General features: G+C 45.3%; 1 protein-coding gene across 1 annotated transcript; it reads right to left on the reverse strand.

Moving 5' to 3' along the window:
• Positions 1 to 6647: 6647 nt before the first annotated feature.
• PRR29 (proline rich 29) lies at positions 6648 to 12521 on the reverse strand. The gene is made up of 4 exons (XM_044446931.1): positions 12465 to 12521; positions 10361 to 10445; positions 8427 to 8530; positions 6648 to 6845 (listed from the first exon to the last, which is right to left on the reverse strand). The coding sequence occupies exons 1-4, from the start codon at positions 12519 to 12521 to the stop codon at positions 6648 to 6650; spliced, it is 444 nt and encodes a 147-aa protein (XP_044302866.1).
• Positions 12522 to 12777: the final 256 nt, after the last annotated feature.

A 12777-nucleotide genomic window follows, 5' to 3' on the forward strand; every position in this document is an offset into this window, starting at 1 on the left:
GGCTTACAACACGATAAAATACAATGAAATACAATAGCACATAATAAATTACCATTGAATACAAAATACAAAAAATACATTGGTTTACAAATATAAGATTAAAATTATCAGTATAACTTAAGTAAATAAAAATATAGGAGGAGAAAGAGAAGGAAGAAGAAGTTGCCCTGGCCAGATCATATGTTTTAACAATTCAAATACACAGTCCACCAGCAACAGCCCCAATCTATATCTAAGTCCCGCCACCACGTGCAGCACTTCATGGCCCATTCCATGATGGAGTACTTCTGTGGTAATAGAGGTGAACTCGCTGTCATCATGGTGACTCCCCTGGCCTTAGTTTTTCAGTCTATGGCACTGAGTACCCAGGTAGGCAAAGCTGGATCAAGTCAGCCCTGCCCAGGTCACCCACCCACGTCTTGATAATATTCACAAGTTAGTCTTCCCATCACAGTCTTTGTGTGTACTGATCTAGCATTAAATAGCAGGACGGCAAGACGGGAAGGCTCCGTGGTTCATTCAAAGGAGGCTTATCTTATCTGGTGATGGCGGACTTCCTTTTAGTGGCTTCTTCCTGATGACATTTCATTTTCCCAGAATGCCCAGGAAAGACACAACACTGGGGCATTCTGGGAATACAAAATCACAGCCACCTGGATTGAGTTCCTGAAATCAGCTGTAATGCTGCTGTTCTTTCCACGACAACTGTAGGGAGTGGCAAGGACAACATGAAAGAAAAAGTCCACTGAGAGGAAACACAATGGGAGTAGGAGGGGAGGATGAGAAGGAGAGAGAATGATGCCTGAAATGCCATTTTAGGGGCAGAAAGCCAGGATACAAGTGAAAGGCAGGCAGGCAGGCAGGCAGACATAGAAAGAGAGAGAGAGAGAGAGAGAGAGAGAGAGAGAGAGAGAGAGAGAGAGAGAGAGAGAGGGAGAGGAGGAGGATACCTAGGGCTTTCTGTGTTACTCCAGTGGTGTGGGATGTAGCCTTATTACAGGACTTCTCATAGAGCCTGCAGTATCACAAGAAAAGGGCCAACCTGTATCATGCACTGAATGCATCTTTGTCTTCCTAGGTTTTATTTATTTATTTATTTATTTATTTATTTATTTATTTATTTATTTATTTATTTAGCACACTTATATGCCGCCCCATTCTTTTCCCATTTTGTAGAGAACCTGGTACAGGATTTAGTTGAGAGACAGATTCATGGCTGGCTGAGAGAAAGAGAGATTCATGGTAATGCCTTGAAAGGTTCAAAAGATTACATGGTTTTTCATGAACTAATTAGATGATCAAGAAATACAGTTTTATTTCTCTGTTCCTGGCACCTGCTCTCTTAAGAGAAAGGTCAGGTGCTTACTGTCAGCAGTTGTGTTCTGGTGCAAAGGACAAGGATAAGCTACTGGGTTGCAATATCCCTTTGCATGGCACTAACACATTTGCTTGCTTTTTAATATTTTTTATTCATAAGAGGGAAAGGATTAAAGCCCCCTCCAAGCCCCTTCCACCACACACCCATGAGGGTCCTAATCCAGGTCACAGCCCTGTACATACTCTAGAGAAAAAATGGCAGAGGGTGGGCAGATGTCGTTCTGCCTCTACCTAACTGTATGTTTTGTTCCCTAAGGGCTATCAAAAGCTGAAAGGATGCTCTCTCAGTCTTCTGCCATTTATCTGTATAATCAGAGAAGTGTCAGTCTCCAATCCAGTTTAGTGCTTTGGAAAAAACCACCCATATCTGCTTCACCTTAAAACTGGTGAAGCGGGATGTAGCAAGAGTCTTAGGCCACCGTTCTGTGCTCCCTTTGAATGGGCGGCAAGACTGATCTCCTGCTCCAGCTGCAGAAAGAGAGGTTTGCCTTCAGGGGAGAAATGCCACCTTGGATCCCATCTCCTGCTCTTCAGTTACAGAACCCTGTTATTACAGAGACGGAAAAGGAAGTGCACTGGCGGTGGGGGGGGGGGGGCTTTCTGGAGGCCTGGGCATGTCCACTAAGTGGATGGGCACTTCCCCCAACCTGGAGGTAGTGTAGATTCTGTCCCTCTGGTTTCACGGGGAGGACTCTGGAAAGGAAAGCAAAACCCCAGATGGGGAGGAAGGAAGGAAAACAGCAAAATACAGCACCTTCCTCACTTCCACCCCACCATCCCGAGCCTGGCAGGACACTGGATAGCCTGAAGGTCCCTACACTGGAGCTCTCTCAGAACAAGAATAGATTGCTCTGCCTTCAAGGTTTTGGCAACAGGCAGCTTGCAGGGTCAAATTTGGCTCCCTTTGACAGCCAGTGGCTAATTTACTTCCCCTTATTTCTCCAAGGCTTTTTCAGGGAAAGAAAGAGGATAGGTGCACAACATAGTAAACATATACAATGCTTCTTTTAGTTTCAAGTGAAAATGTGCACAGTTTTAATTACACCTTGTTGAAAATTTGTAGAGCCGCCAGGTGTCAGATAAAGTTGATTCAGTAGCAAAATCTGATCTGTTGGCAATTCTTGTTTCAGAGAAGATAATAAGGGTATGAATCAGAGTTGTTTCTCCCTTCTTTTCTCATTCCCTACTGGATTTTAAGTGATCTCTGCTGGCCAGATGCTTTTGGCATCACTGCTCTCTTTGTTTCATGATACACCTCATTGGTGGATTGCAGCCCATGACTGAGCTGCAGCCCGATCCAAGGCGGGTCACAGAACCAATATAAAGAGCAAGACATTTAAAAAGTGATTCTGCTAGAGTGTGTTTGGTCAGAGGTAGGTTCTGGGTTGGAAAAGTTGACTGCTGGTTACCTGTTACATATCAAAAGGGCAATGGAAATCTTGCTCTGGTTGGGTGGGGTGCCGTAAATGGAATTCTGGGATGCTTCTTGTGGAGGAGCAGTGGAAATTCTGGTGAAGTTTTGGAGGAGGCTGGCTCATCTTGGTTTTAGATGCCATGGCCAAGGGTATTTTATTATTTCTCACTTTTTAAAATAAGCACTCCTGGCTGAGTCTCCTGAGGTTGGGCTGGGATGCCTGCATGTGCCATTCCCATGGGCTTTCTGGCCAACCCCCAGAAAAACGGGACTGGAAGGTGCCAAGAGCCTCACAGGAGCTGTGAGTAACCACAAGAATGACCTGAAAAATTATACACAGGCACCCTAGGCACTTCATTTAAGGCTACAATGAACCAAAGCCCCGGTATTTCTCAAGAACTCCACCATTGCTGGGGGGACACTTTCTTTTCATCCCTTCGCCAATTGCTGGAAAATACTGGGCTGAAGCTTGGGACCAGCAGTAGCTGCAAAAGCAAGAAGCGAGTGCATGGATTTGCCACAGGACCCCTCCGTCTGTGCCGCCATGACCGCACTCCCAAAGGGCTTCTCTACACTGCTTGTGATCCCTCACAGGTGGAAGTCAGTGGACCTTCTCATATACTGTCAGTTGCGAGGGTCTCTCCCAAGATTTCCAGACATTTCCGGGCTGGTTTTTTGTTTCTTTGTTTTTGAGTGAGGAAAGTCACTGATTTTCTGATCAGAAAAAAGTTTTTCTGATGCTGCCATCATTTGCTGCAGAAGCCTGGAGTGTTTGTGTTTGTTTTGGGGCTTGGGCTTCCTTTTGCAATTCCTCTTTATACTACAGCCTCACCTTGTGTAGTGTAGAGGAATATACAGAAAGGCAAACCAGTGAAGGATATGGTAATACTTCTGCAAAGAAAATGAACATAAGCCTGAAGTACTAGCCAAAGTCCTTCTCTTTGATCCCTGGTTGATGGAAGTAAAATAGACAAGGAAAAAAACCTGTGGTGCCTCATCTTTAGAACACCCTCCCTACAAGTGAAAATCATATATTATGCAGACAGAACTCCAAGTATTCCCCAGCTGGGAGTTGTAGGGCTTATTCTCTGTAGCGCCCCACTAGCCTCCTCAGTTTTTTCTTTTCCTGGGCTTTTAAAGAAACGTTGCCAATGGCTTTGTTTTGTCCACTAGTTTCCTTTTTCCTGTGGTTTTATTGTTTGGGTAGCTTATTTAAGTAACCCTCCTTCAACAGAATATGGTGAATGGTGTATAGAAATATTTTTTGTTTGTTTGTGACATTCTATCGGGGCGGCATGTCCTTTGAGCCATATGGGGGCTAAGAGAAAATAAATATAGGCAACTCTTCTTCTGGCAGTGCTCCTGTGATGGTGGTTATATGACAGGCAGAAATGCAACAGGAATAGTGTTCCCATCGCAATGCAGCTTTAAGTAACCCATAAAGTAAGTAACCCATAAAGTAAATATAATATAGAATGACAATAAAAGGAAAAAAAAGGAGAATGTTTCATCTCAGTTAACATATTTGCTTTTGGTGGCACAGCAGGCAGGAATTTCTAATTTATTAAAGCTAAAATGCTGTGCTTGTTCAGAGAAAGAACAGCCCTGTAACTCCAAGGATTCCCCAACTGTGGAATGGCTGACTGGGAAAATGCTAGGTGCTGCAGGACTTTTTTCTGTTTAAATATGCCTAGAATTATGTGCTAAGTGACCGAAGATCTATAGCCCAGGGCTGTTGGACTAGGATGCTCCCTGAGGCTTGAGTAAAGGGGCGGGATTCAGAATTCAGCTTTTGCCAGCGCCTTGTCATCAATAGCTTTGCTTGCAAACTTCTGTGAAAACTCTAGCCCCAGGACAAAACGTAGAACGATATGGGAGGGCAGTCTTGCTTTTGCAGGTAATCCATTCTGACTTTGTCTGGCATGATCAGGTGCAAAAGCCAGGAACAAACAGAAGCACCATGGCATTTGAGAAGTACAGGCAACTCTGGCCAGGGGAGCCAGTGATTTTGTGGAAATCCCAAACTGCAATGAAGTTTATTCCTATCTTTTGTTGTGCACAAGGCAGCTTCCTTTTGAAAATCTTGATCCAAGGGGGGGAACGAAATAATTCGTGCTTTGTCATGCTCCATTTTTGCTTGGTCAGTGTCTAGTGCTGAAAGGTAGCAGCTGGGAGCCTGATGGAGTCTAACCTTCCTCTCACCCTTGTCCCTGGGTGAAGTCATAATATTCTGGAAGGAGAAATGGAGAAACTGTTTATGTCAGAGCATCAAGCACAGAATGACAGAGAGTGGGCAGCATCTTAAAAAATGGTCCTTAATAACCAGGAAAGTTCTCCTGGATATGGGAACCTCTTCACAACCCTGGTTTGTAATGTCCATCAGGTGAGAAGGGCAGAAGAGACACAGTGGGGCCAGCTAGACTATTGCTTTTAACTGGGAGGCCAAATGATAAGAGAGCAATGAATTACGGGGATTTGGCAGATACACTGCTTGCTGCAAGAGTGCCTGTTTCCTTCCACGTCACCCATACGTTCCCAGCACAATCTCATGGAAGGAAGGAAGTGCTTCCCCATGTCTTCTCACCCTGTGGATAATGGGTACCCACAGAAGCAGGAAGGGAGCCCCTGTTGAGGTGTAGACTAAAAGGATGTGGGAAATAATAGGGGACTGAGGTAGATGGTGACGGTGTCCTTGTGCTAACGCTGGTGCAAGAGAAATCCCAGAAGTCTGCTTGCACAGGACGGCTTGGGTGAGAAACGTGGGCTTGCCTGGGGGTTGGAAAGACCCCCTCCAATGCTGCTCCGTCCACCCTTACCTGAAGCTGGTGGGATGTCAGCCGTCACAGTTCCAGTAGCGCTTGGTGGTGGGGGTGGAGGAACCACTTGTCTACTGGGACAAGTCAAGATGGAGTGTTAGCAAAACAGCAGCGGGGAGAAGAGGAAGTCTTCACTGGCAACTCAGGAACCATCTTGCACCTGTGTGCAGGGCTGTGCAACTGCTTCTCTAGCGCAGAACCCCACATCCCAGAAAAATCAGCTTTTCTGGTTTCTTCTTAAAAGTCAGATTGCTAGCCTTCCTGTTATAGCTATAGAGATCAGCATGTAATCAGCATATTGCCTGACAAAGGAAGAAGGTCTAAGGTGGCCTTCCAATACTGGGATTTCAGAGCTCTGCATTAATTTAATTTTATTTATTGGTCTGTTACGTTTATATCCCACCTTTTTTCCTTTCAAGGAACTCAGGGCGACTTACATGATTCTCCATCTTATCCCCCCCACAACAACCCTGTGAGGGAGGTTGGGCTGAGAGTCTGTGACTGCCCCAAAGACACCCAGCTGGCTCCATGGCCAAGCGGGGATAAGAACCCAGATCTCCTGAGTCCCAGTTCTGCGTTCTTAACCATTACACCACACTGTCTCTTATAATGCATAGCTGTTTATCCTTCCCTGGGATTTGAGAGGGTGGAATAAAGTGTCCAGGACAGCCATTCAGACACGCAGCATTTATTCAGACATTAGGACTTGGCTCTCCCTGACCCCAAAATTGAAATGTGGGGTCTGGGGATACCCCAAAGCGGGGCCACCACTGCAGATGGTGGTGGCTGATCTTCCCAACCACCTTTCATCTCCCCCGTCACAGACTGCTCTTTTCTTGGTCACCTGCTAACCATTCTAGTGCAAACCCACATTGCAGCCCGTTGCAATTCTTGCCCAGAGCTGCCGCCGTCTCACCACTGGTGCAAACATCATATTTCCACATTCACGTGTGGCCTCCTGGTCGCAACACAACTCTGAACATCAGCATGGGATGCTCTCCTCACCCTCGTTGGTTGTGCTTTCCCCCTTTCCAGAACACTCACCTGCTTCGTCTCCCGAGGTCGGGTCCCACGTGGCGAATGGCTGGGTGTTGCTGTGGCCAAGCCAAAGGTCGGTGTGGGGGCTGCCACGGCATGAGTGGGGGGGTGCTTGGGTAGGGGGCATAGTGATGGTGGAACACAAGGGGTGCTGGGTCGTCCCCTTCCTCTTCTTCCACTTGCCAAAGGCCGCTGGGCACCTGCAAGGATCAGAGGATTAAAGCCCTGGGAAATGCCCACTGGACATCTTGTCCTCCTTCTCTCCCGGGGTACCCCTTCCAACGGTACCCCTGGGAGAGAAGCAGTTGGGGGTGGAACTGAGCATAGCGGTGCCATCAGGGCAGGACTTTGGGGCAGATGTCCAGGATCCATGCAGGAGGGCACCCCCTAAGGCAAGTGGGTTATCTTCCCATCTTTGGAGCTGAGTGAAGTAATACACATTATCACCTAAAGAAAGGGTGCACTAAAGGATTTTAAACCTAGAATCTAAGCTGCCCCCCTGAGGAAATAACATGGAAGCAACGATTAAGTAGCCTCTCCTCTCTGCCTGTCTTCTGTCCCCAGTTTCAGTCTCCAACAACTGTTGCGGGTTTTACATTTTTGTGAGGAAGAATCATAGAACTGCCCATCATTTGTAGTTTGGTTCCAGTTCTTCCAAGCACAATTTAATTGGTGCATCTGGGGCAGCGAGGATATGTGTGTGGGGGACGGTAAAGAAGGGGATCATTTAGAAAAAGGAGGACAAAGAAGCAGTTAGCATCTTTTCCCTCTTATACTAATAAACTCTACAAACAATGGCATTAATAATGCAGGTCTTAAAAGCTGTAACTGGAGCAACAAGCTTTCTAATCTTATAATACTTGGGAGTGTTCACTGTGCTTCACCTACGATGCCCACACTCGGTCCATCCTTGTCGCTGTTCACTTTTAGCATTAGGAAAGTTCATCAGGTTAGTGTAGCCTTTTATATGTCAGAAGAACAGCAAGAACAGAGTGCGACAGGGATGCCTCCGTATCCCTCAGCTGGGTGGCAGCGGGGGCAGAGTACTGGTCTGGGACTTGGGAGACCGGGGTTCTAATCCCCGCTGCCATGAAGGCCACTGAGTGACTTTGGGTCAGTCACAGGCTCTCAGCCTAACCTACCTCACAGGGTTGTTGTGAGGATAAAATGCAGAAGAAGAGGAGGATGTGAGCCACCTTGGGTTCCATGGAGGGAAAAAGGTGGCATGCAAAGGTCACACACAAAAAGAAATTAAGAAATACATTCACAGAACAACTTTCAAGCCAGATTTCATAGTGTTGCCACCCAAAATGGCAGCCTGTTGCCATCTCGAGTTCTTTTTCCTCTCTCCTAATATTTAATTAAAGAAATATACGATGTGGCATCCTGCCACAGCCTTCTCTCCCACCTTCCCTCCATAATTTAGTCCCGCTCCTCAACCAAATCAGTCAAACAAGACAGTCTCTGCTGTCATGCTTACAGTCTTAAAAGACACAACACACGAGGAAAAACATGCGGAGGGAAGAGGAGAAAATCAAGTCTCTTCACAGGCCTTGCCGTCCCTCTCAGCTCCTTCAGTACAGTCTCCGACAGCTGAAGGAGAAGGGAGTACTTTACCCAAGTCTTTGCCTCTCCTGCTGCTGCTGAGTTGGATTGTGTTAATAAATCATGCCTCAATTACAAGCAGGCTGTGATCATTGCCTGGGAATTCATCAGCTAGCAATCGTATCAATAGTTTTAACAGAACTGTGTGCATGATGGTGCAAGCGCTAGTTCTCTACCTGGTCTGGGCTGTGCTCGAAGTGGGCCACCGCCGACATGGCCAAGCTGTTCATGATCACCTGGTGCATCTGGGCATTCTGTATCATCATCAGTTCCATCAGATCTGCCAGGAGGGAAGACTGCAAGAATCAGACGAATGGCTAGCACTGAAGAGGGAAGACCTGCAGTAGCTTCAGAGGCTGCCTGAGCGAGTTCTAACCAAGATGGACAAACAGCAACGCCAATCAAATTTTAAACAAGAAGACACGGGAAGAATAGCATAAGAAAGTGGATGCCTGGGGAGGAGATGGTCACCTGTGCTTCCCCGAGGAAACATTTCAGCGCAATCCAATGTTCTGTCCTTGCTATTTGTATCTTGTCTCCGCTGCTTCTACTGGGTGTCCAAGAATGAACAGGGATGTAGGGATCTGGTTAAATCTGCTCCATCTGCATTTCTTTGCTTGTCAGGCAACTTTAATTCCATCATCTGCTCATTGATGGAATGGGATTTTTTAAACTAGAATGTCATTCTATTCACACTAATGTGTCCTCTTGCAGATTAACACAAGTCCCCACCCACCAAGTGAAAAACTCGTTTGCAACTCCATGGAATCTCCGTGACTCAGAAAACGGTGGTTTGCTGAGGAATATGCAGGTCAGATTCACAGACATCCAGATTTGTTTGAATGTGATGCAGAGATCTCCAACACTTGACCTGCTATTTTAACTTCCCCGAAGGACACAACATGGTGTCATTCTGGAGCACTGTGGGAATTTAAATGGTGGCTTCTGGGGTGGCCATGGAATGCACCTGGGTTGGTCCACGCTGCTGGTGGACTGGCAGAATGCCAGGTGCTGATGCCAAACTTGGTAAATGCATTGCAGACCTAAGCATGTTGCTGAGAAGGCAAAGCCGTTGATTTCAGTGGGCATCCCAGTGTGCAGACTTAGCATGGTGGCACTGAAAGACCTTACAACCCACTGCATGAAGGTGCCATTTAAATTCCCAGAGTCTGATAAGGCAACAAGTGAAGATGACAACACTCGTATTTTTTAGCAGTGAAAAAGACAGCTTCATTATGTCAGGCATGTAGACACAGAAAGAACTGCGCTTTATTTATTTATTGGATTTACACCCTGCCCCATTAGCCAAAAGGCTTTATAAGTCTGTAAAACAGTTTTGCAAAAAATAAAGCACCGTGGAAATGAGCAATATTAATTACTAGCCTGGACTGAATCTTTTGGTTCCAGGATGCACAGAGGGTCGTACCTTTGAACAAGTAAATTAAATGTAGAAGATTAAATGAAGCAAACATTCCAGAATTCTAGAAGCAAAATTTCCTTGGGACTTGCAAAATGTTGAGATTCCCAAATTAAACATTTTAAAAACATGGTTTGTTACAGCCATTTGACACGTAGGCTTAAAGTAATTTTAGTTTCAAATGTTTTGTAATAAAAATGGTAAAAAATACACTGGTAGGAATGCTTATCTGCATAAAAAATACCTCCCTTTCTTTGTTCTCTCAGGGGCATTAGAACATATCGCTTATTAACATATTAGTGCAATGAGGAGGTGATTTAAGCAGCATGAATGCAAACACCCTGAAAATTTGTATTCACGTTCAGAATCTGTGTGTCCATGTGTAGCATTTGTATATGTGTGCGCGTGAGGAGGACAGAGGTTTGTAAACTGAGCTTTGACTGTTTACATTTAGGGCTAGCCAAGCTTTAGCCAATACTTACATTGCAATTTTAAGGACTGAGTGCCCCCCCCCCTGCAGATGGGGGCATTTATTTTGGCCGTTTAGTTTGGAATAAACCCTGATTTAGAATGTGAACAGTTTATGTTCAGTTCTGTCTTTTCTGACCTCCACCCCAATTTCAGTTTTCAATGCAGGATTTTAAAGCACACTGGCTAATCGCAGTTGTGGCTTTCATTTGATGGGTTTTCTACCTTCTCTGATGCTGCCTGTTCTAGTCGACGGCGGAAGAGGGGACGGGATCTGCTGGAGAATTGTCACCTCTGGCTGCTGAGCAATCTGAGAAATAATGACAGAGAAGCAGAGAAATGAATCAATCTGTGGGAATGAATTCTGCTCCATGCCCTTTTCAGAAGGACCACATTTTCCTCAGTCACATTCCGTTTTTTTATATCCAAGTTACAGACTAATATAACTAAGAGGAGCAGACTCAAAGGCCAAGCAAATATGATGTCAAGTCATTTTTGGGTTTCACTTTTTGGCACCCAAGGGCAGAAATAGATACATAGGATGTTTAAGATAAGCCTTTAACCCTAAGGATAATCTCCCCACAGCTGCTTTTCTCTGAGGAGGGGAAAAACTGTGGACCAGATATTGTCATGCTTACAGTAGAATCACACAAATCAATGGGACTTAAATTAGTTTTGATTTCTTTGTCTCATTGATTTCAGTGGGACTGCTGTAAGTATGACTGAGTCTGGATTTAACCCAGTACCTCTCTTTTCCCCACCCTTAGGGGAGGAAGAAGAGAAGGACTGGTTTTAATTTGAAAACAGCCTGTGAGGGAAAGTCTCCAAATGTTGGAACCCTTAGTGGATGCAGCAAAGGTGAGAAATAAACCAGGATTCACATGTGTGCCTCTGAATTCACCTCCATTTCAGTGGTGAAACTAGGTTGCTTTAGGGCCTGGATGCAGTTTTCTTGGCAGTGTGTGTGTGTGTTGGGGGGGATGTTATTGATTGATAAGATTTATATCCTGCTTTTTTCTTATGAACCCAAAGTGGCTCACACCACTCTCCTCCTCTGCTCTCAGTTTTATCCCCACAACAACAACCCTGTCAGGTAGGGTGGGCTGAGAGTCTGTGACAGGCTCCATGGGCAAGCGGGGACTAGAATCCAGATTGCCTGGTTCCTAGTCCTGCACTCTTAACCCCCACACCACACTGGCTCACCACACCATGCTTGAGATGGCCATGTGCATCACTTCACACAATTCCCATTTCTTTTTCCCCGTCTCAACCACCATTCCATATTCCACAACTGGTTCTACCTTCCTGATATATTAGAATAATAACAAGACAAAGCCATACAAAACCGCCTCACATGCCAGCCCCAACTCTCCAAATAACAACTATTCTGTGCATGTGCCAATTTTCCACTTAAACTCACTTAAATTTTATTGTATTATTGATAGCTTTTATTGATTTTTGGTTTTAATGCTGTAAGCTGTCCTGAGACGATTGTCGTAAAGGATGGCATATAAATGTTTTAAATAAGTAAATAAGTAAATAAATGATAGATAGATAGATCGATAGATAAAAATTGTTACACCATCATTACATCAGAAATAAAGGGTGTTTGATTCTTTCTTCATCTCCTCCTGCCCTCTGGGTCCTCATTTGGGGGGAACTGGATTTGGCCCCAAGTTCCAGCTTTAGTTGCATCCCTGATCTGCTCTGGTCCTTAGCCTCATAGGTGACAATGGCTATACACCCCAGTTTCACCAGCACCAGTGTGATTGCCCGGACAAAACAACCCAAGCAAACCCCCTAAGGAGGCAGTATTTCCAGGGGCAATCATTCAAGAGTTTGTGATCCAAAAACAGCACCCCGGAACCCCTTGCAAGAAAGCTTGGGACTGATCACTGCATGCAGGAGAGGAAAGATGCTTTGGGATTGCGCTGGCATTCCTCATTCTTGGATAAGAACCCGAAGTTTTGATGCACAGAATACTGTCTGATGCAGAAGAGAGGAGCAGAGCCAGCTCTTTTTTGTTTTTCTATACAATCCTACTCTTTCAGGGACTTTTCTTAAAAGGTTCAGTTAGCTTCTAATGAGGACCCTTTAGGCAGGGCTCGGCAGCAGACATATTTACATCTACTGGTAGATCTCTAGGGAATTTTCAGTGGCCTCCAAATTGTTCAACAGAAACATAAAATCCCATCTATAATTAGGCTGTTAATTTACAAGCAGGAATAGAATTTAGATAAAAGAATTAAGTTGCAATCTTATGCAGATTCAGACAGGAAAAAGTCCTACAACTGGACTCTGAAGCCCCCAACACAGCGTGAAGACTTACCGGTTGCTGAATTAAGTGCACTAGTGGGGAGGCAGTGCTGTCCCCTCCTAAATCCATAGTAAGGACCCGGCTGGTTGGCAGAAGCTCCAAAACGCAGGCAAGGAATCTGGATGGTTGCTAAGGAAGCTGCGTTCAAACACGCCTTGCTTGCGGGCGGTGTTTGGTAAACTGCCTTATCACAGGCATCAAAGGTGCTTTACTTAACACGACGATTTAACAACCCACAATAGTATACACACAGACACTGCTGAGGTCTTGAAACAAATTATTCTGAGAATCAGCATCTTCAGAAGTTTAACTTGCCCCTTTATTT

Source organism: Varanus komodoensis, unplaced genomic scaffold (assembly GCF_004798865.1).
Source record: "Varanus komodoensis strain SLA01 unplaced genomic scaffold, ASM479886v1 scaffold50, whole genome shotgun sequence".
NCBI classification, from domain to species: Eukaryota; Metazoa; Chordata; class Lepidosauria; order Squamata; family Varanidae; genus Varanus; species Varanus komodoensis.

What these genes read in the sequence shown, in the direction of transcription:
- PRR29 (XM_044446931.1), bottom strand. Translation starts at nt 12,521, where the DNA reads ATGGATTTAGGAGGGGACAGCACTGCCTCCCCACTAGTGCACTTAATT. An exon ending in TGCACTTAATTCAGCAACCG is followed by an intron (nt 10,446 to 12,464) that starts GTAAGTCTTCAC and finishes ATTATTTCTCAG; the next exon opens with ATTGCTCAGCAGCCAGAGGT. An exon ending in AACAGGCAGCATCAGAGAAG is followed by an intron (nt 8,531 to 10,360) that starts GTAGAAAACCCA and finishes CCCTCCTGGCAG; the next exon opens with ATCTGATGGAACTGATGATG.